At 41.1% G+C, this 22,528-nt stretch overlaps 3 protein-coding genes across 4 annotated transcripts; all 3 read right to left on the bottom strand.

The window, feature by feature from the left end:
* Nucleotides 1–382: 382 nt before the first annotated feature.
* On the bottom strand, nucleotides 383–6,636 carry LOC140302446 (uncharacterized). The gene is made up of 8 exons (XM_072381269.1): nucleotides 6,566–6,636; nucleotides 6,086–6,212; nucleotides 5,821–5,984; nucleotides 3,833–3,950; nucleotides 3,050–3,748; nucleotides 1,360–1,508; nucleotides 1,143–1,260; nucleotides 383–988 (listed from the first exon to the last, which is right to left on the bottom strand). Exons 2-8 carry the CDS (start codon nucleotides 6,195–6,197, stop codon nucleotides 597–599), a joined length of 1,752 nt encoding a protein of 583 aa, XP_072237370.1. The 5' UTR covers nucleotides 6,198–6,212; nucleotides 6,566–6,636; the 3' UTR covers nucleotides 383–596.
* A 4,281-nt stretch (nucleotides 6,637–10,917) lies between these two features.
* On the bottom strand, nucleotides 10,918–13,372 carry mettl21e (methyltransferase like 21e). Its single transcript, XM_072381268.1, has 5 exons — nucleotides 13,208–13,372; nucleotides 11,866–12,035; nucleotides 11,655–11,772; nucleotides 11,458–11,555; nucleotides 10,918–11,304 (listed from the first exon to the last, which is right to left on the bottom strand). Exons 1-5 carry the CDS (start codon nucleotides 13,260–13,262, stop codon nucleotides 10,978–10,980), a joined length of 768 nt encoding a protein of 255 aa, XP_072237369.1. The 5' UTR covers nucleotides 13,263–13,372; the 3' UTR covers nucleotides 10,918–10,977.
* A 462-nt stretch (nucleotides 13,373–13,834) lies between these two features.
* Nucleotides 13,835–22,278, bottom strand: ercc5 (excision repair cross-complementation group 5). 2 transcript variants are annotated; one of them, XM_072380761.1, is made up of 15 exons: nucleotides 22,077–22,278; nucleotides 21,773–21,948; nucleotides 21,580–21,695; nucleotides 21,280–21,381; nucleotides 20,972–21,023; nucleotides 19,872–20,015; nucleotides 19,588–19,798; nucleotides 18,382–19,254; nucleotides 18,014–18,294; nucleotides 16,846–16,965; nucleotides 16,073–16,286; nucleotides 15,537–15,681; nucleotides 15,037–15,237; nucleotides 14,875–14,959; nucleotides 13,835–14,503 (listed from the first exon to the last, which is right to left on the bottom strand). In XM_072380761.1, the coding sequence occupies exons 1-15, from the start codon at nucleotides 22,162–22,164 to the stop codon at nucleotides 13,982–13,984; spliced, it is 3,330 nt and encodes a 1,109-aa protein (XP_072236862.1). In that variant the 5' UTR covers nucleotides 22,165–22,278; the 3' UTR covers nucleotides 13,835–13,981. The 2 variants fall into 2 exon arrangements, with proteins under 2 accessions (XP_072236862.1, XP_072236863.1); XM_072380762.1 differs by lacking the exons at nucleotides 13,835–14,503; nucleotides 14,875–14,959 and having other exon boundaries at nucleotides 15,149–15,237; nucleotides 15,527–15,681.
* Nucleotides 22,279–22,528: the final 250 nt, after the last annotated feature.

The following is a 22,528-nucleotide window of genomic DNA, read 5'->3' as shown; positions in this document are numbered from 1 at the left end:
ATAAAGTGGATCTCACTTGGCTAAAGTGATAAAAAAATATTAAGTTACAAAGAAGTCTAAGGCCAAACAGCTTGACCTAAAACTAGACTTTCTGAACTTCCAGAGGTAAACCTTATCATCATTGCAAGTAATTCCATCCATTTTCTATATATCCTTAATCCAGTTAAAGGTCGTGGAGGCAGGAGGATTGGAACCTATCACATCGGGCAAGAGGCAGGGTGCACCTTGGGCATGTCGCCAGATAAGACATACATGGTAACAATAATAATAAGTCATTTAAAAGCTCATCTGATGGGTGAATGCATGCTTGTTGTTCATACAGAAGCTGAGGGACACTGTCTACATGACAAAAAAACATAGATTTGAAAAACAATGTCTTTCTGCTGACACATTTACACAGCTCTACTAAACCTCTTTGTGTAGGCTCATTGTCACATGAGTGTTCTTTGCTTTTGACAGAGCCCTTTGAGTTCCAAATATAAATAAAAGCATTAGAAAGAAAAAAGTCACCACAGACACATCTCACTGCTTAGAAACCTTTTTAGATCCTCAGCATGCAACCGTTGGGCCTGCTCAATGTTTTCACATCTCTCCCATCATTCACCACCTCTACTAGTTGCCATGAAGATCTTCATCACTCCATCTTCAGCCAGTAAACTTGTGTGAAAAGCCTTTTTAAAGTTCTCTGTGAAAGTCAAATCTGACTCAAACCTGACCTTGTTGGCCCAGATCAAAGTTGTTCCTGGTTTGCAGAAGTGCTTCATGGTTGCCAGAAGCTCGTCCAGAAAGTCGTGATGGTAGACCACATCAGATGCCAGAACGTAGTCGTACTGGTACACAGATGAAGGGTAGGTGCTCTCTAGGTCGTAGCCCCAGGACAGAGCTGCCACCTGGGGTGTGTCTCTGCAGCGGCCCCTGGTGTTCCTCATCACGTTTGCGCGGAGGTTATTCAACATCTCCGGTAGATCTGTGGCTGTGACTGAAGCTCCTAAAGACGCAGAACTTATTAGGTCTCAGAAAAGTGCAGTGTTGAATTAATAAATCACATTGTGCTGCACTCTCCAAGGTGCCTGGAGATCATTTTCTTGTGCTTTTTGTGAGAGGTTGCATGTCACACTGTGATGGGTGTGGTGACTACTCACCCAGCAGGCTGGCCACGATGGTCACCAGTCCTGTTCCTGCTCCCAGCTCCAGCACCTCCTTCCCCTGCAGGTCGACCGTTTCCCTATGGTTCTCCAGGAAGGAGCACAAAGCCAACGCCTGCAAGTCAGAGAAAATGAGGCAGGAGTGGGATCAAATTAAGATAAATGAGGTTTAGTGTCTTATTTTTTTTGCTTAGGTGTTCTCAGGGATTCTCACAGCTGGCCACATCATTGCTCCATACGAGTCTATGGATTCATAAATGACAATGTCTTGTCCTACGTAATGGTAGACGTCTTTCAAAAGACTGCAAATGACTGTGGGCGCCCATTTATGCTGAACAGCTGCCTGCTTCTCAAACTCCTTTCCTGTGGAAAAAGATATAAGCTTCAGTTCAATCAAACAAAGCAAAAGAACTAATTGTGCACAATGTACTCATGGCTGTCACACATTATTTGACAAGTTTAGCTTCATACATATAATAAAAAGATTAATCTACAAAACATGATGTTTCTTTGTAAGTGGACTAAATAACCTTCCTGCAATGGAGAAAATGGACTCTCTGTCCCTTTTCCTTTTAAGTTCAGGCACTCTACACCAATGAGTGAAGTACATCAGCCCTTTAGCGTCTCTGAGGACAGTTTTTAATAGTTTTGGCTTCACTGTCTTTTGGCCTAATGTGTTTCGCTTCTCAAGTTTAATTTGTGCCTCATTAATGTCACCAAGTTGTTTGTTTCACATGTCCTGTGTTTGTAATGCCAAGCAATGGCCAAGTCTAATATTGTAGTAATTCAACTCTACATGTTTAAACCACAGAGTGATTTTTAAGATGAGCAAGCTGTATATTTTATATCTTGTTGCTTGCAGGTGAAAGTAAAAGGTAATGCATTCGCTGTCTTTCGCTTTCAGCAATATTAGAAACATTTCTGGCTGGTTGCTGATAGAGAACACTGAGACAGCTTCTGGGGAGCTAAAGCTCAACTGTCAGGGGCCTCGTCTGACTGGCAGCAAGGGCAAGTGGCCCCAGGTCTCTCAGTACACAACAGCGGCACCATCAACTGAAGATATAGTTGACTGCTTGAACTGAAAACAACAGCAGGACAGGGAGAAAAAAAATATGCTCTACTTGTGTTTTTTCCTGTATGAATGGTTAAAGCAGTGTCTATCTGTATAATTAATGGCAAAACTAGGCTGTTTCATGGTTAAATTTGATTTAAATGCAAATCAGTTTAATTAGATGGCACCAATTCACAACAAATCTCAAGGCACTTTGACATTTGCAAAGCATCGGCCCAGTAAATTACCACTGCAGACCAGAGGACACATCATTGAGCTTCTCCTCCTTACTTCCACTATGTTTTACACCAAGCTTGTGTTAACTTCTCCTTGAGTTTTGTGCTGGCTTTTCATTTTATTAGTTCCTTTCAGTGGATGGAAATTAGCTGTAAAGCCCCACCCAGGGTTGGTTCTTCCATATGGGCTGCCTGAGCTCAGCTTTATGAGGCTGCAGGATGAAAGGAGAAATCTCAAGTCGTAGCATTGGTAGTTGACTTTGTTGAGGATATTCCTTTTGATACATAAAAAAATCATCTTATATGTTTGCAAGGTTCAAATCTTGATTTTCACCAGAGGGGTACTTTGACAACTAAAGAACAACAAATCCTCCAAACTCCAATTTTCCTGTTTCTGTAACTACTTTTCATTAAAAACTTTTTAATTGGCCCTGTGATAGAAACAAATATTGTACACTTCATATGTTGATGCTTCAGTGCCAGTAAAGAAAATGTCTTTTGGACTTTTGAAAATGTCAACTGGCATTTGGACTATTAAGTCCAATTGTTGAAAGAACCAAACTGTTTTGACACATTTCTTATATGCCATTGATCATGTTCACTGGCAGATGACTTACTAGAAATGTCTTCATCTCTTGGAGCAGTTTCCTTTGGTTCATCTGTGTCGTCCTCTTTACAACTGTCCTCTGTGAGCTCCTCCGTCTCCTCTATCTCGTCCTGCTCATCACTGTCTAGCTCATTGTTTTCTTCCCCCTCATCTCCTCTTTCATCTTCTAAGATGTCAGATTCCTGTTCCTGATCTATACAGTTAGATTCAGATTCATTGTATTTTAGGGGCTTTCCTTTGCTCTCATCCTCCTCTGTCTCCTCTTCCACCTCTTTTCTTGGCAGATCTTTGATTCCCAGATCCTCACCACCTTCTTCTTCTTCTCCATCTCTACTAGTTGCCATGAAGATCTTCATCACTCCATTTTCAGCCAGTAAACTTGTGTGAAAAGCCTTTTTAAAGTTCTCAGTGAAAGTCAAATCTGTCTCAAACCTGACCTTGTTGGCCCAGATCAAAGTTGTTCCTGGTTTGCAGAAGTGCTTCATGGTTGCCAGGAGCTCGTCCAGAAAGTCGTGATGGTAGACCACATCAGATGCCAGCACGTAGTCGTACCGATAGACAGATAAAGGGTAGGTGCTCTCTAGGTCGTAGCCCCAGGACAGAGCTGCCACCTGGGGTGTGTGCCTGCAACGGCCCCTGGTGTTCCTGCACAAGTTGACTCTCAGGTTGCTCAGGACCTCTGGTAGGTCTGTGGCTGTAACCCAGGCACCTGAAGACAGAGAGGGGGGAAAAAACAGAACAATGAATAATCTCATTAGTTTTTTTGTGTGAGATTAGGTCCAAATCTACTTACCAAGGAGCGCTGCAACAACAGACACAAGGCCAGTTCCTGCTCCAATCTCCAGGACCGCTTTGTCCACAAGACTCCATTGGTCACAGTGACTTTCAAGGTAGTGACAGAGATCCAGAGCCTGAGAGCAACAACAGTACTGTTACAGTCAGTACTGACACCCAAACTTATTTTTATTGTTATCTCTCAAGGTTCCATTCTGGGCCCTCTACCATTATCGATGCATATACTTCCACTTGGTCAGGTGATAGGCATATAAAAAAATTTTTTATGCAGATGACACTGATGTATTTATCAGTAAATCCAAGAAATCTCCCCTTGATTAGGCCACTCACAACCAGTCTTGATGAAATAAAATCTTGGAATTGTAATGATATCTGAGATGATGATATTTGGACCCAGGAAGCATAAGGAGTCTATTATACAAACACTTGTATCCTTTGGTTATCAATGCATTCTTGGAAATATCGTTTGAGTCTGACCTAACTTTTCAAAACATTTCTGTAAAATTTCCAAAATTACTTTAATCCAAATCTGGACTATTGCTTGTTTCAACATATTTAGTTTAAAAGAACGTTCAAATATGACTGAATTCAAAATAATGTATGATGATGATATAATTTAGATTGGTAAGAAGTGGCACGGATTATAAGAATTCACTCTTTATGCTGTTTTTTTTATACTTGCAGAGTCCACTAAGATGGAACTACTGTATATTTTAATATGTTTTATTTTTATTTATTCGTATTCTTCTGGTCTTATAAATATGTTTGTGATGCGCCATCCAGAGAGTGCAAGATTAATTGAAACTAATTGAAAATTAATTGAACATTTCTGAAGAAATTTTGATGGGTGCCACTATAGTTACTGCCCTTTGAGAGACTTGATGCCATGTGTAGGCAAGGAATCTCTCAGGTAGACATAGGGAGATAGATTGTGATGTTGTGAATGTGTGTGTGTGAGGTGGTGCGCGCTAACGTGCATGTGTGTAGTAGTTACCTTCATTGAGAAAAGATGAGGTCCAGTTGAATGGAAATTTGTGACGGAAGGGAAGAATAATGAGAAGAAGCTGAATAAGTATGTACAATAATGATATGCCTTAATGCCTCCGGCATTGACACCCATAATAAAATAATATATATCACCGCAACCTATTATTTTTGCTGGGCTGCCATAAAAATCCTTAATTGTCCTGTTCAAACAAGAAATAGAAAAAATTAACATCTTTCCTCTGTTGAAGCCTCAGTTCTCTGGGTACTGGTGATATAAACTAGATTTCTTATAGCAAATTTTTTTCAAGTTGACTGGCCATGCATCATCTTGCACTCTTGACCTTCTCACCTCTTACACCCAGTTCATGCTCTCAGATTTGCAGACCAGCTGTTGCTCACTGACCTCAGGGCTCAGTTGCAATCAGATGCTGTAACTGCTTCACAGTTTTGGAATAATCTTCCAGTCAGAATTAGACAGGCTACCTCTGTGTCATCTTTGAAATATCTATTGAAAATAATTTCTACAAGATGTTTTTAGCAGAAATGAAATGCAATCTTCTATCTTCCTGGTAATTATTGCGGGGATATTTTTTTATCTGTTTTTTGTTTCACAAAATGTGTTTTTTATACTTTAAAGCACTTTGGGAACTTATTTTTTAAAAATCATTATAATAAGAAGAACAAGAAGCCCTCATCACTCATTATGGACACATCGGAGCTCTTGATCAGAGCATAATGGTTTCAGTCTGATTGCAGTATTTTACAGAGAACTCTGGCTGGAAATGATTTGCAGAAGAACTGCAGCAAAATCTCCAAGATACTGGAACGACCGACCTGCCCAGTACCAAGAAAAAGTGGGTATAAGTGGGTGAAAGTATCCTATGTATTTCAATGTTGCAAGCTGTATGATGTGAAGTGTGTTGATTATTTGTGTTTGCATTAGGAAATAGAGAGAACAGTGGATAAAAGGTTTAGAATGCCTCAAACAGTCCCACTTACAGCGGGCCATATCATGCCTGCGTACGAGTCCAGAGCTTCTTCGATGATGATCTCTTGGTTGACGTAGTTGTACACCTCTTTACCTGCTCTGTAGTAAAAACGTGGAGCCCAAGCTGCTGTTTTTTCTTGCTTGCCGTTAGCTGATTCTTTTGTTTGTGAGTCACCTGAAAGATATAAAAGTCACACTTTAAGATCTATGACTATTCTTCTTCTCCTTTAACCTTTTTCTATAAGAATCCAACGTGGACTACCATGTCCTTGTTACCTTTTTCATCCTCTTTGTCTTCTTCATCCCCACCTTCCTCCTTCAGTTCTTTGTCCACCTCACTTGTCATATAGTTTGTTTTCTCCACAAAGAATGTGGTCAAATGATCCATATAAATGTTTCTATGCTGTTGGACAGACAGATAATATGAGCTACGTGTGTAGAAAAAGAGAAAATGCTGAATTTGATTTCAGTTCAATTTGTTCATGTTGACACATAAATAGCAAGAGAAATAGATTTACAGATATTTTCACACGTTGGCTTTTTTATCCACAGTGTTTTTGTGGTATACATTAATTTCATATGATAAAATTCAAACTGTTTTGTCTGTAAACGCACCACACTTTGTTGAAAATGATTAAAAAAATTATTGTATTTGGAGTACAAATGAGACATGTTTGTTTTTAAATGATCAGTTCATAAGTTCTTCTCTCTCTGCTTCTGCAAGCATATTAAAAACTTCCAGTGCAGGTATCTTACCTGTTATCTTTAACCCAGCTGCTGCTGTTTTACTATCCAGTGAAAGATCTTGAGAGCAGTCCAGCTGCATCTAAAGACCCCCAAATTTGAAGATATAGAGACTTAGCATCCTGCAGGACACACCCATCATCATCACAAGGGCATGAGGGTATTTTTAGAGTTGTGCCCATGAGACATAAACACAAGCATGATACAGGAGCAGGGCTCACGTAGATTCACACACAAAGAAGGGAGCCAAAGGGAGCGAGAAGGAAGGGAATGCCATGATATCGTCATTCATGGGTCTTTGCTTCCAGGGTGGCTTAAGGACTTCTCTGTCGCTGGTATATGGTCTGTAATTTCATACTGGATATTCCATAAAGTAATGGTAAACTTGTAAAAGCTGACGTTTGTACAACAGTCACTCCACTGAAATTGTCTTGCTGAAAATGACAGTGGGTTCAAGTCCATCCAGATACTGCTTGTTGTGCTGATAATGCATCAGTTTACCTTGGCAATCTACAAATAGTCTCAGGGTCACATAAGGTATAAGCCCACCCAGAAACGTGATTTGTGTTAGCATGATAGTATCTTGGCTGACAGCTGCGGAATGTGTATGTTGTTACTAAATCATGGACAAAATACAAGCCTGATAGGATCACTTTAATAACACTTTACCAGGATCCCCCCTATTTATCTGTAATAAATCATATTTAAAAGGTGTTTTAAGACACTATGATGTAACTGTTGAAGGATGTATGTTTTTGTTCATTATGGTTACTAATTTTGACACCCATGCACAGAGGCTGGTGTATAAACTGCCAGCTCACAGCGAATGAGTAGAATGAAAGTGCAGTTAATGACATAAGAAGTTGATGAGAAGTTAACAGCCTTGTTTTGTGTTTTAAACTTCTAATCAGATCAGAGATTCTTAAAGTTTTCTGGCATGCCCACTTTAAAAGTCTGAAAATGCATGTGACTGAAAAATCCTTATCAGGTCATAAATATTTGTGAAATAATTAGTACAATGATTAGTACATTAGCATTAGCACACTCCTGCTTACTCCCCCGGGATAAAGCTTATCCTTTCAACTTAGTTTCACTCTGCTTAGGAACCACTTGTATTAAGTGTTCCTCTACTTAAAAATTACACTTGGGATAAACTTGCCCTGATTTCAGTCACTGTAGGTACATACTTCTAATGCAAAGATAACATAAGATGATAAAAATTCTGTGATATGGCAAGTGTCCATGTTGTGCTGACTTGTTTGCTTTTCCTGCAATGGCCTCAATTACTTAAGCAGAGACGGGAGGTAACAGGATCAGGCTGGCATGCATCCTCCATGTATCAAGCTCTCCAGAAATTAACCTGGCTCCAGTAACATCAGCCTCATTTAGACCTTCTTTAGTTACATTTAAACATGAAATATCACCTCCAAGTGTCAGGTATCATCATACAAAACTCTTTCACATCCCAAAATTTGGAATCCATCCAGGATCTCAGTGTGTTTCGACATGATAACGGAAAGCACGTCATCAAGCACATGGTGGGTAGGCTGTTGTCCATCGGAGCATCTCTATTTGGACAAAAGATGGGAATTTTTCAGCTGGGTGATAGGCAGCATTTCAGCGCTGTCTCTGTGAGTGGTGAAAAGGATCAATGAAGGCAAGTGATTTGTGGACAAAACCACATGCAATTTTCAGCTGTTGAGCATTTGTTTGTCTCGACAGTGGCATTGATATTCACTGCCACTTGCTTAGATAACCTCTTCCACTTTAATCCAGCTCAACACCACTTCTTTTGTTCTGCAGCCAAAAGAACAAGTGGGCAGAAAGACATGGCATGATAGGATTTGGAATTGGATTTAATGGACCATATTAATAGCAAGTGACTCCAACTTACTCTTCCAAGATAATAAAGCTAACTGGTGAGTTTCCAAAAAATGAAAAGTTAATGCATGACATAAGTTTTGATAGAACTGAAGCAGCACGCATGCTGCCTAGTATGGGTGTGATCTTTTATTTGACCTCCTTAAAACATTTTGCTGGCGTTATCCAGGGGGGTTCCTATCAATGTGTAAAAATATGAAAATAAATTCAACATCAAAACTGTTTATTCCATGTCACAAAGATGTTAAGTGTTTAAAGGCAGGGTCTACATGCAGTGTCATCGTGATCTCGGAACTGTGTGTTTCTATGACATAATGAAAAATGAGGACTTAGTGTTTATGGGGCTTGGGACTTCCTGTGTTTTTTTTCTTCTTTTGCCTTCCTCTTGTAGGTTTTCTTTGCCAGGCTGACTTCCTCTCTGTTCATGATCACTGCTTCTACTAGAGGCAAATATATATTTTTGGATTGTATATCTAATAGTAGTACTTATTTTCCTTTATGTCTTTGGTTTACATCCTGCCTTGGCAGCGCCTTTTGTTTATTTTGATAAAACCCTTTTATTTGATAAACCCTGTTGTTTCTCCCTGTCCTTGTCTCCTCCCTCGGGAAGTCCTGCATTTCCTGCAGTCTCCTCAACCTCCCGCTCTGTCTCGTAATCTGTGACAGATTTTCTGCTGCTGAGTTCTTTACAGGGAGAGTGCAGTGGATTCTGAACTCTTTTGGCTATAAATTACAGACAGAAGACGGAAGAAGAAAGTGGACTAAAACTGTTGGGGAGCCCCTACAGCTCACTGGATGGAGCACACAACCCATTTATAAAAAGGCTGAGACAGCAGGAGCACAGGTTCAGTTCCAGTCCAAAACATTTGCTGCATTCAGTCACTACACACTCCCTCTTTTCATGTCCACTAAAGTATCCCTATCCAACAGTCTAGAATTTATTCAAAAAAATATATCAAGAGATAGATTGGTATGCATATTACTGGGAATGACTTTCTTTCCATAATATGCTATTATTCAAATAAGGAAACAGCCGTTTACATTAACATCATAAAAAAAACATCGGATTGAAAAATGGAATGGAGTTGGATTGTTGCAGTTTAGAAAATTTTATGGTAGAGTGAAAAATGGTCCGGTTTGAGGCTTTTGTGAAATCTAGTGATACAGTTACAGGTTGTAGTCAAGAGAATATAACTGTAACATATCTGCATATACTTTTTTTTCCACCTTGCTTTAACCCCATGAAGTTTTCAATGAAGGTCAAGTTTTGGAAAAGATGGCAGGAGGTAATTTGTTTGACGATTTGACAGAACGGCATCTCTCTTCAGTTTTCTGTTCTGTGCTCCCTTCTTGCTGTGCCACTTCATCTTTGCTCTCAATGACAAGTGATTCCAGCTTTTTTTTTCCCTGCACAGCAAAATCACCATTGTTAAACTAATTCTGAGCGCATTTATTCGGAGACCACGCATAAATACAGATGCTTTTCTGGAGTTTAATCAACACCGGTGCTTTGCTGTGTGCCTTCCACTTTATGACTTAAAGCCTTTGTTTGCTTGATTGATCGTTTGCCTACCAATGGCCTTTTTTGGAATTAAACTACTGTCGATTGCAGCCCAGAGTTGTCTTTTTGAGACCAGACTGTTTTGTACATTTTTACAACACCACCCCTCATCCTGCCTTTGCAAGCATGCACCTAACTCTCTGGTGACCATGAAAAACATGAAAGCCCTTTCTCAAACCTGGTGCTTTCGTTGTCTGTTCGGTGCTACATAAACATGGCAGACTGTGAGGAGGAGGAGTAATAAAAACACAACAATACTTATTTTGATTCTATGTTTTACTAGGAGTCTGCACAACCATTGTTGTGAATATTGTACTTAATTTAATTTCTCCCAATATTTTGCCATGAACATTACACCCTGTAACCTTGAGGTGAATATATTTACTGTATCTTTAACTTATTGATTAGCAATAATAACTCATTTTTACAGTATGTACTTTTTAGCCCTTGATTATGCTGACATTCTAACAATGAAAAACAGGACCTTATTGTACATGTTGTGTCACAACCCCACCTCTCACCTGATAGCTGGGATAGGCTCTAGCCCTTCGCGACCCGGAACTGGTTAAAGTGGGTATGGAAAATGGATGGATCTTACATCACTGTGCAGCAGACCAATTATTCATAATCACCTTGATAACTAGAAGATTAGACTAGTGTTGATTAATACTGGGTTTTGTGGGACTGATGCTGAAACCAAATTTTAGGTTTTTTAAGGAGTGAAAGAATGTAATCAAATAGATCAAATAAATCTGATATATTGGCAGGTATTATCAATGTATAAGCTCATATTTCATAGTTATATCACCGTCTGCTCAGCTGTGATATGCTCTGCTTCATGTGTTGCAGACAGAAAGGAGTGTTGTAAACAAGTCTGAGTGTCTTCTAACACCGATCGACTGATACATGATGTCGGCTGCTGTTGATGGATGACATCTAGTCAGAATTTAATCAAACACAAATACATTCTGTGCTCATTAGTTCAGACAGCAGCCTCTCTGTGGTCTTTGGTCTTCTGGTCCTTCCTCCAGGCTTTGTACAGTTTAATACTCAAAGTGGGGAGGTCATATAGCTCCTCCATATGGAAACGCTGCTGGAAGCGTTCCACAAAGCTGTTCTCTGGGTCTAGTCTAAAGCGCATGGCCCAAAGTATTTGAGTGTTTTCCTGACACAGGTAGTCGAAGGTGTCCATCAGCTCTTCTAGGTAAGGGTGGGCGTACACCACATCTGCTGCCAGTATGTAGTCGAAATGATGAGTAGTCCGAGGGAAGCGCTGATCCAGGTCCTGACCCCAGGTGAGCTCAGTGACCTGTAGATAGAGATGAACTGGGGTTGATTTAACAGTATCGAACCAACAATATATAAAGAAGTAGATGTTGATTTTAAATGTGGTTATTGATGATTGTCAAAACAAGGACCGTGGCTGGACTTTACAACACAAAGAATGAAGTTTAAAACCTACCAGAGGGATGTATTTGCTTCGGCCCTTAATGTTACGCATCACATTGTAACAGAGGTTCCCCAACACATCTGGTAGATCAGTGGAAGTCACCTTACCACCTGGACAACCAGTGCAGCTGAGTGTTAAATTATATGAGATACAAACGGTAGCTCGGGCAGAGAAAAATAAAACTGTACCAAAACAATTCATTGGAGTACCTAACAGGCTGGACACAATGGTGACGAGTCCAGTCCCAGCTCCCAGTTCAATCACATTTTTGTCTGCTAAGTTGTATTTGTCTTGGTTGGTCTCTAAGAAATGACACAGCACCATTGCCTGTAAGGGTAGAACCAAGTTAATCTTTGAACGTCAAAGGTTAAACACTAAGAAAATATAGATTAATCTGAAGATTAAGATGTTTAGATGCACCGAGGGCCATAATACAGCTCCATAAACGTCTGTGGACTCTTTGATTCGGATCTCCAGATCAGAAAAGATGTACCCCTCCCAGGTCTCATGGCCAATGAGAGATGGTTGGAAATGCCGAGACATTATGTTTTTGGCAAGCTGTGCATCCACAGCAACACCTGCTCTGGCATCTACAGGAGAGACAGGCAATGTGTTAAGACAATTATTTACAAACTGTGATGCTGCAGTGAGAGAAGAAAATCCTGAACCCAGAATACCCAACAGCAGAATATACCATGTAAAAATATATGTGTAATTAATCACATTAACAATGGCTAAGTTCCATTGAAACGAGCCAGTTACAGACGAGAGGATCTAAAGAACCCTGGTATCAGTTAATGGATCATACAAACGGCACTGAGCTGTTGTTTTTGCACCTGTGTGATCTTCCTGCTAAGAAGAGGCAGAGACCGCAGTGAGACCTGAACAGGAAATTACAGATACAAAAATAACTTGATCAGAAGGCCTTTTCTCTTTTCAACCTCCTGTGTTGTTGTACTCACAGATTAAGATGTTCCTCGCCACATTACATTAACACTAAAGTGTTAATCTAAGAGTGCTACAGGCATTAAGATAGGCACTGAAGTATTCCAGCCTTAAATCAAGATGAGTAATCATGTTGTTTCCTTTTTAAAAGAGAGCTGTTTTTTCCACTGTCTCTTCTCAGGATGGCAGACTGAATCAAATGGAAGATTGCATTATAATGCATTCCTTAGCTTGACTGAGAAGTTACAAATGCCATTGCTCTGTATTTCAGATTATCGAACTGAACTGTATTGAATTTGACCCTGTTCAAATGGATTTAGATTGAACTTAATATTCCTTCAAAAGCATTCAAAAACATTTAATTGTTGCTCTGAGAACCAGATTTAGGCCTGTAATGCCACTCTGAGCCCGCTATTTTTGTAACTCCAGTTATGTGCATTGACTGCTGCTGAGAGCATCCAATTCACAATTCAGTTATGTAATGCCAGTTTAGAGAAAAGGTCAGGAAAGCCCACTGAGTGCAAAGGATGATTGTGGCCAGCAGTTCCTACCCACTTGGTTTATAGCTTTTGTGTCTATAAATGCCTGTAATATTTGTCACTAGCAAACAAGGATGTTTGCAGGAAATAAATCTGTCAGCACAGCAGCACATCTTGTATGGACATTGGCTTCCTACTCGGCTTAATAATTAGATTTATTTTCCTATATAAGCGTACTGCCCGTTATTGTTGCCAGTTCTACTCAACACTACAGAATTTCTAAAGCACCAAGAATGTATTTTTCCTAATTTTGTGCACAAGTCCAACTTGCCTCTTACCTTCTTGTTTAGCCATGGAGTCCTCCGTGGGCATATTAGACTGCTTGACCTCCATGTCTGAAGAAGTCAAAGCAGGAGGACAAGAGCGGAAATCTACCGTATAAGATACAACTGAAGTACTTTGTTTTTGTGGTCCAAGATGAAGCCCATTAGATCTGGGTCACAGGGGATCCAGTGATCCCATAACCTGGCAAGCAGTTAGCGGTCATCCTCTATGGTTTTAAGTTACACAGAAGCACGGTGTTCCTCAATTTCTTGTCCAACAATCCCATACCATGCCTCAAGTACTGACTGTATTTCTAGCTCTCCCTGGGCATGCCGTAAGTCATGTCTAAAGAAGTAAAGCTGACAGACAACAACAGCTGCAAAACTGTTGCTAGGATGGAAAGGGGGGGGGGTTCTTTTAAAGGACTGGAACCAGAGTAAAAATATATGCCCACCAAAAACATCTATATTAATTTCATAATGCAGAGATATTTTGATACTTTCATAGATTGATATATAAGTTGTATGCGAGACTCGCACCTGTCTCGTTCTCACAGATGACGCAGCAAATAAGAAGTGACACATTTAAAAATTGCCCAGATTTAATGCAGAATAATTTTATTCCTCTCATAGACACCTTTAAACAGGGAATAAATGTGTTTTCTGTAAAAAAATTCATACTCAATATGAGAGAGAAATCGCAGTTCAAAATATAATATCACAGACATATAGGAGAGTTTGTGAGGTGTTTCACATTCATTATTAAAGTTTATATTAAGTATGAGGTTTTCACAGCTTCTTCCCCCGCCCTTTCCCCCTCATGCTTCCTCTCCCTCTTGTGCCTTTTGCTCCACGGCCTCGTCTGTTAGCCTCAAACACAGAACGGGCTGTAACCATAGCGACCTCCCTGCCATCATCACTGTCCTCTCCTGAGCTGCTGCTGCTGCTGTTCTGCCTGGCCCTCTGAGGGAGAGTTTTAGTAGGCTGAGGAACAGCCTTTACTGAGAGGGATTCCTGAACAGTGCTGCAGACATCCGTGAGAGATGTTAGGGGAGATTCAACAATTACATCCGAAGCTACAAACCCTCCGCCTGCCAACGACCTCTCCTCTGCCTTCTGTCCCTCACTGTTTTTCAGACTTTCCTTGCTAGATTTGGATGGGGAAGGCATTTCCTCCTCGCTGTCTTCATCCTCTCCTCCTTCTCTCTCCTTTCTCTTTAAGCAGGTAACTGCTCGACGGAGTCGCTGGCTGCGGATTGCTTGCTTTTCTTGTTGTTCCATGCGAAAGAACGAGTCTATCCGCAGCTGAGTCTGATTGCAAAAAGTGAGAGATGAAATGCATAATTAGTGTTGTGATTCTGTCCAACGGTGATTTTTGAAAAGCACCCTATCAACTTGGAAATATTCAAGAGAAGATGTGAAAGATTCTTATTCTTAACCTCTTATAGTGGTGGTTACACGTCTTTACATCTTTATTCATTCTGTTGCTTTGCATCTTTCTCCCTTTCAGGATTGCCCTCTTTGGCGTGTCTGCTTCTGAATGCAGCACCATCATGATGGGGTGCTTTAAAAGGACCCGTTTCAAGATATGAGCCTTGCTTTTGATCGTCTTTCTTGTTAAATAAGTTCCACCTTTTGTTGTCCAAAAAAAACATCTATACATACAAGAGTCTCTTAATTACCTGCTGGCTGTTAAGCTGTTTAATCACAGGCTGCAGAGTCTCCTCTGTCTTCCGGCTGCTCCAGCCAAAACGACTCAGGCAGAATGTAAAGGAATGGTTGAGGAAACACACACGCTGAAACGCACACTCACAAATGAATCCGCACAAACAACGAAAGGATATTCTTTGATCATGTCAAGTTGTGGGCGTCCCCAGCTGAAGGAGCTCTCTGACTGATCAACAGCAGGCTGCAGGTAAGCCTGAGCAACAGAAGGGTTTGGGAAGCCAGGCTGCAGTTTCAAGTCCCTGACTTTCTTTTTCACCTTTGTATCGCGGGGATCAGCCACCAGACGCTTTTTCTCCTGAGCCTCTGACCACCATTTACTGCAGGGAACATTAACCAGGCACCGTTACCAAAGCCTTTATAAGCACACAAAATCTACACTAAACATATTTCATGAGATATTGTAATGTAATGGATGCTTAAGGACATAATTGAAACATTGTAATTGTTTAAGCCACTGAAGCACTATATATGCTTTAAAGAGGAAAATAATCAAGATAATGCCGTACTAAAAAGAGTTTAGCCAGGATAGTGCAAGAAATTCCTATTTATCCCACATAAAAACACATGATTTGAACTTTACACATTAACTCAAAGTCTGCAACAAACCTCCACACACCTCAGCAGTGTTAGTGGCTCCAACCCTGGCCCTGGAAACTCATTCAGTATCTCCATGCCAGTTACATATCCGACTCCCGGGACGCCCTCTGTGTAGTCACTTCCAAGCAGATAAGCCAGATTGATCATTTTAGTCCTATCCAGACCTAAAAAATTACATTACAGGTTATCCGAGTGTTAAAAGGAAGAAAAACAGAGGGAATGACAAGGAAAGCAAAAAGGGTCTTGACCAACTTTGTTTTTGCTAACTGCTTTTTGCGTGTCAACGATCACCAAAACAAACACCTTTCTCTGATAAGCTGAACAAATTCTAAACTTTTTCAACCTTTCACTCACTCAGCAAGACAAACAATTGTTAAATAACACCACCATCCATAGCGTGGAAATAAATCTGGATAAATATGTACCATGTAAACACCTTTTAAACACTGACCCACACGTCAAACTGTGGCTTAGTGTGTTTTTGCAACATTAAAGACGGAACTACAACCAAAATGGATATATCACACACACAGAGACACAGCTGCAGCCACTGACCCAGCTGGTTCTGCAGGTCACTGTACTGGTAGTGCTCCACGTATTTGTTCTGGCTGAAGAAGTTCTTGTAAACGTGTCGTCCTCCGAAGAGCCACACATCTGAGTCGTCTGTGATGGTGCCGTTTGTCTGGTCGGCACGGTCGAGCGCTGCACACTGCGCCTCAGCCTCCATTGGAGCCACCAGGAACGGCACGCCGAACAGCCGCAGCAGTTCCTGGCGTCAAACACTCATTACTCATAAAATAACGACAAAAAAACCCTCAAAACCGCTAAAACATATTCTAAAATGTAATGTTATCATTTCTCCCGTTTTCCTAAAAGCCTCTGGGGAAATGTCTGTAAAGTTACGAGTGAAATTCCTTGCTCTTAGCAGATCGTCAGCCAAACAGCTGATGGGATTATTTAGGATCAGCCACTTCGACAGTTTGACGTTAGGGCTGATGAGAGGGAAAATGCAAAACACCTTGAGACTTTTAATGGCACGAGCGATCTGACAAGACTCCTGCACAAATCTGCAGACCCAGCGTGTGCAGAGTCACAGCACAGGCCGTGAAGTAATATCGAACGCACGTCATCGCTCTGAGAATGTTTGGCAGATCCCCAACGAAGAAATGGACCCCCCAGTGGGTCGTACACCTGCTGTGGACCATCAGACCTCAGTCCAGTAGCAGAGTGGGTACATGTGTCCTTTACATGCTGATTTTCTGTTTAGTTCCCTGTGATGTAAGCTCAACTTTCTTCCTTAAGATTACATGTGAGGTCGGAGTGGTCACCTGGCTTTCCAGGCACATCTGCCCGGTGACGGTGTTGGCCATTCTCTCCTGCTGCTGCTTCTGCTCCTTCAGACTGCTCTGCTCCATCTGGAGAGAGCTCTCCAGAGCCTCCAGTTCATCCTGCAGCACAACACACACACAGGATTGTAAAAAAAACGTCACATTTGTGTCAAACTGATGAACAGCTCCCTTTGAAACGCAGCTGACAGGTTCAAACTTTGTTCAAAGATGTCTCCATTTCCTAATTTCTTGCCATTTCTTGTGTGGAGGTTTGTTGCCATGTTAAATTGGTAGTAATCAAAAGTTGAAAGTGGATTCTTGGCCTTGTCTTGTCTATTTCTTGAGAGACGCCTTCTATAGCGAGACTTGATGAACGGAGCTAGAGCGCCAGTTGGAGGTCAATACTTTTCTTAATTTTGAGAAAGCCGTGAAATTGTGTTTTTTCTTTGTAAAAGATATGTTGGAGATCATTTCGAAAAGTTGAAATTACACCCAAAGGGAGTTAATGTAATGTGGCGAGGAAAATCGTAATCTGTGAGTACAACAACACAGGAGGCTGAAAAGAGAAAAGGCCTTATTTTTGGATCTGTAATTTCCTGTTCAGGTCTCACTGCGGTCTCTGCCTCTTCTTAGCAGGAAGATCACACAGGTGCAAAAACAACAGCTCAGTGCCGTTAGTATGATCCATTAACTGATACCAGGGTTCTTTGGAGCCTCTCGTCTGTAACCGGCTCGTCTAAATGGAATTTTCAACTGGTAAATGTAAACACAAACAGGCGTTTTCTTTGCATGATGAAGTGGTGTCACTGTTTTTAAGAGTGAAAAGTCACAGGTAATTTCCCTACAAAAATACATATCTCTCGTTTAAAGGTTAAAACTGTAACATTGTAAGAGAAGTAAGATCAGTTTGTGGTGCTCACAATGTTGAATATTTAGACAAAAACAAGACATTTCCTGGATTACACTTAAAACAATCACTTGGCAACAGACTCTTTGAAAATCAAAGACTATGAAGTCTTATATAGAATAGTTACTTTCAATTATTTTCATTTTCAGATAATTTGACAGTCGTCTGAAACTGTCAAAGAGATAATTCAGAAAGCAGTTTACATCTAAGGTTTAATATTACATGTTTGTAAGGTCTTAGTTTTAGGAGGGAAACACTAACCATGTCGATGTGTTGCCATTCACTGACTGCTGGTGTTGGTCTGGATTCTGTGTTGGTTCCCGCCTTCATCTCCTTCTCTCCATTTGGACTCTCTTCTTCCTCCTCTTCCTCTGAATGCAGAGCAGTAGCAGGATGGCTTAGAGTCTCTGTCAAACGTCCCTCTGATTCTGCTGCCTCCTTTGTTCCATCTCTACGGACATCGCTGGAAGGACTTTCTTCTCCAACTGAATCATCTGCATCCTCTCCTATGAACTCTTCCTCTGAAACCTCAATGAAGCTCTCTAAAGAAAAGAAAAGAAAATAAAAGAAATAACATTGCTAATTTCCCAAATATTCAAAGCAGTTTGATCTTAAACTGATTGCTGTACCTTCTGACTCGCTTCCCTCCCTGCTCTCCGACTTCACATTATTTTCTTTTGTCTCCTTTAGAACTTCAGGAGGCTTGTCCCTCCTCTGCTCTAAGAGTTCAGGATGAACGTCAGCTTCTGTGCCGACAGGTTTTCCACGTGGCGGAGGAGAGAGACCGACGGCTGATGTGCTCTGATTGGACAGAGTCGGCTGTGGTTTGTGCGCTGACTCTCCATCCTCCGGCTCTTCTTGCTTCTCCGTTTGTCTTACACGCTCCTCTTCTAACTGCATCTCTGTCTTGGAAATTTGTTGCAGTGCCGCGATTTGAAGTGTTTTATTTCTCTGCCCAATCCTCTCCTCCAGCTCATCTTCAGAACTACTATCAAACAAACGGTCTTTGTTACGCAAGCTTCGGGCGGTCACACTACTCTTAAAATGGCGTTTTTCTTTGGGTGAAGCTTGCGTCTCCTCCTCAGAGCTGCTGATGACCACTGGATGATGAACACTTCCCTGCAGTTTGGTGGTGGAGCTGCTTGCTCCGTCTTCCTCCTCAGTTAGAGCTTGCTGGATTGCCAACAGTGTACGTGGAGACACACTACCATCTTTCCTGTCCTGGTCTACCTTCTCCTCATCTGAGCTATCGTTCATAGCAGCCTGGATTGCATCGAGTGTCCGTGGTGAAGGTGGATTTGCGTCACCCTGAGACGGTTTGGACACGGAGGGTTTGATGTCTTCTGAAGAGGCAGCCTGAACCTCCTCTTCTTCCTCACCGATAGGTCGCCACAGGGGCTCAGGTTTGTCCGCTGTCCTTTTTTTGCAGCCTGACAATGAGCTCCCAGACCAGGGTGCAGCTGCAGGTTGGCTATCTGGGGTGATCTCCTTCTTTTTGGACCCTATGTGGGTAAAACAAGGAGAGTTTAATGTACGAGTTCAAAGAGATGGCTGCATTTTGAAATATGAAACCTGGTTTAAAGACTTGGTTTCAGACCAAATCATTAAACTAACAAAAACTATAGTTTAAAGCAATGCAAAACTTTATAGATTTATTTTCAATCTTCCGAGCAGCCTTTGAAATGTACAGATTTCATCACTGGCACAAATATACTTGAAGAGATGTAAGTATGATTGAGACACTGGATTGGTTTGCTTCATATCAAACACTGTTCAATAATTCAAGGAAATCAAACAGCCGAAAGCTGATCAACATAATATCTAATGTGCCTCACCTTTAATAAGAATATAGTGCGAGTGGTCTTCTGAAACCAGTCGACTTGATTCCACGCTGTGGCTCCGCTGATCTCCGTCTTGCTGGCAGAGCTCTGGAGCGCTGCCGGCACTGCGTTGGCTCATCTCTTTCTCAACTCCCTCCAGGCGCAGGTTCAGCCGGTTCCTCTGAAGCAGACCAGCCAGCTGGTACTGGGAAAAGTCTCCTGAACGCTAACAGAAGGCAAAGGGGCGTCAGGGCTGAAAAGAGGAAATGAGGCAAAGTGCAAATGAGACTGATCTGTACCTCTGGAGGCTTGTGAAGCATGGTCCGCCGTCTTTTGGAAAACTCTTTCATTTCTTTGAGCATCTCATGTTTCATCTCAGGAGGGAGGTTGGCAAACTCCTCTGAGTTGATGTCCACCGAGTTTGGGTCTTCATACAGTTCTTCCTGAAAAATAACGAGCAAATGGATTTTAAATGTGAGTTATCAAAGATGACATTAATACAAAGACAGGCGCCAAAAAAACAAGAGAAAATAACAACTTTTTTTTTGACGAGACATGCAGTTTAGTTTTAATGAAAATAAATAGGAAAAACTTTTTTTTTAAACTGTGCTGCAAAAGCAGTCAAAGTTTTGTAGAAAACTGCATTACAATATTTTGTAACAGCCAGAGCCTCACCAGATCCAAACCAATAAATCACACACAGACACTTGATAACATCCTATCCCTCTAAAGTTGTGATTTTGTTCAAAATGTAAAAAAAAAGGACAGAATTAAAATGTTTGCCGATCGTTCAAACAGTATATCGAACTGAAACCAGTGCAAAACGGCGTTTCAAACAAAGAAACAGAAAATCTACTGAAACATGGACTCAGATCACGTTGCTGTTTGTTAGCAACAATGTTTGATTAGATGCGACTTCCTTTAAGCATTTTACAACAATCAAGCTACTGTTCAGGGGAAAAAAGTCAAATCAAAACGGGGAAAAACTCTCTGAACCAAGGCACTCCATTAAGTTAGAAAGTCTTCATTCCAGCAGACATATCCTACATACACTGTTAAAAAGGCCACCCTCACTACGTGGGCCTAAATAAAGACACTTACTTAACGGAGTGTGCACTGGTCATTTTTTTCCACCTTTCCCGTTCTTCTCTCAACTTTTTCCCCTTTACATCAAAGACAGAATCGAAACAAGTCTTTTTCTAAAAGGACAATTTGTATCTCTGCATTATTCTTAATTAAAGCAGGATTTAAGCCATTTGAAAGTCATTTCATTCAGGTGTTTACACTTCACACAGGGTCCCCAACATCTGGGAAACAGGGTTGTAAATCCTCAACACGAACCATTTAAATAGCAGTAATGCTACATAATTTGACACTCTTAAGAAAGAAATTATTTTACCTGATATGCTTGAAAACTATCACTTGCTTCCTCTTTCTCGTCCTCCTCTGAGCTGGAAAAAAAAGAACAAACTCAAATGGTTATAGTTACAGTATTAAAGGTGAAACTAAATTAAAACCAGAAAGAAATACTGTGCAGCGTCTAAAACAATCTAATCTCTGATTAATAGTCATTCAGTTATTAGTCAGAGAAAATAAACATGTTTAAATGTTTCAACATTTTCATTTTAAGAACAGTAAGCCAATTGTTTTCACATGGAAACAATAGTTGAAATAACTAGTGGACAGTAGCCTTCTTTGGCCTCTGACCTGCTTTTTTCTTTCTCCTCTGCAGGTGGAAGGGCTGGCAGAACATACATGTCATCCACCTCACTTCTCCGCACATTGGAGAGGCTGGGTAGAGGATCCTTACTGCAAGAGGGTAGACGTGCGCATTACAAAGAACAATGACACTATAGCTCTAATGGGAATTAGACGAGCATAAAATTCAGTTTTTGTAGAGTTTTGTATGGGAAGTGTGTAGAGAGTGAGACAGGGCAGAGACACAAGAGGAATCTGTTGCAGAATTTGCTTCACTTTTATCACAAAGTCACATTCACTGTCACTAACCTGTGATCTCCAAGGGCAGCTTTGATAGCTTGTCTCTTGAGGAATGTCTTAAGAAGTTTCTCATTGGTCTGCTTGGACTCACGCGTCAGCTCCTCCTTCCTCTGCCTTCTCAGAGCCTTTCAGACCAGAGCCAGTAAAGTGACATTACAGAATATTTGGGAAATCGCAGCCTTGCGATCTGTACTGGGCTTACCAGGGTCTGCTTCTTCAACAGTGGAGCATCTCCATCGAACACAAAAACTGGCCTGATGCGAAAGAAGAGCAGCTTACAGATGCGGTTGAAGAGGGTGAGGAGGTGGGCGTTCTGGACACTGTTGCCTTCACGGTCCCTCACCCCCTTCACTGCCTGGTTCAGCCATATACTGATGTCTGAGAGTGTCTGGTTAAGGTTACTATTAACAGCAGTCCGTCAGTTAGTATTATCAATGCATTTCATAGATGGAAAAAAATCAACAGAGGGGCATTATTATAAATACAATACATCAAAATTAGGATACCAACAGCAAGGATCTTTCCTTCTAATGTCTCGGGGTTGATGGGCTTCCCTGTGCTCTCCAGCAGCCTCCACAGTCCGTGCACTCCCATGATCTCAACTAAAACCGTTCAAAACTCACACGAAATACACGACACAAACTCACTGTGCTGGGATAAACTGGGCATCTGTTCGGAAACCGCTGGAGCAGTACAAAGAAACAGTAGACGGGAACCTTTAAGTGTGTTTGCAACAGTATTTATTTCCGTAGAGCAAATATTTACAACGCACGAAGGTTCCGCACATCGTTTTAAGCTGCAACACAAACGGCTTCTTCAACATTAATTTTCTTATCCGCAATCAGTACAGGAATGTAGAGAAACTGCATTAGTGTTGGAAGGCATCTCAGTCTTCAGGTTGTCTTACAGTACATTTAGCTTTATCTGCAAAATCTCCAATTAATTTTAGGAATATTCA

The sequence above is a fragment of the Leuresthes tenuis genome, unplaced genomic scaffold (assembly GCF_036924035.1).
Source record: "Leuresthes tenuis unplaced genomic scaffold, fLeuTen1.0.hap1 SCAF_2, whole genome shotgun sequence".
Taxonomy (NCBI): Eukaryota; Metazoa; Chordata; class Actinopteri; order Atheriniformes; family Atherinopsidae; genus Leuresthes; species Leuresthes tenuis.
This window is presented reverse-complemented; position numbering and strand designations above follow the sequence as displayed.

Coding starts and splice junctions, on each gene's coding strand:
- LOC140302446 (XM_072381269.1), bottom strand. CDS start 6,197: ATGGATCATTTGACCACATTCTTTGTGGAGAAAACAAACTATATGACA. Junction 5,985..6,085: donor AGACAAAGAGGATGAAAAAG/GTAACAAGGACA, acceptor TATATCTTTCAG/GTGACTCACAAACAAAAGAA. Junction 1,509..3,049: donor AAGAGATGAAGACATTTCTA/GTAAGTCATCTG, acceptor CTTTTTCCACAG/GAAAGGAGTTTGAGAAGCAG.
- mettl21e (XM_072381268.1), bottom strand. CDS start 13,262: ATGGAGGTCAAGCAGTCTAATATGCCCACGGAGGACTCCATGGCTAAA. Junction 11,773..11,865: donor GAGCTGTATTATGGCCCTCG/GTGCATCTAAAC, acceptor CTACCCTTACAG/GCAATGGTGCTGTGTCATTT. Junction 11,305..11,457: donor GAAGCAAATACATCCCTCTG/GTAGGTTTTAAA, acceptor CTCTATCTACAG/GTCACTGAGCTCACCTGGGG.
- ercc5 (XM_072380761.1), bottom strand. CDS start 22,164: ATGGGAGTGCACGGACTGTGGAGGCTGCTGGAGAGCACAGGGAAGCCC. Junction 21,382..21,579: donor GCTGCCCTTGGAGATCACAG/GTTAGTGACAGT, acceptor ACCCTCTTGCAG/TAAGGATCCTCTACCCAGCC. Junction 19,255..19,587: donor GCACTATATTCTTATTAAAG/GTGAGGCACATT, acceptor TTACCCACATAG/GGTCCAAAAAGAAGGAGATC.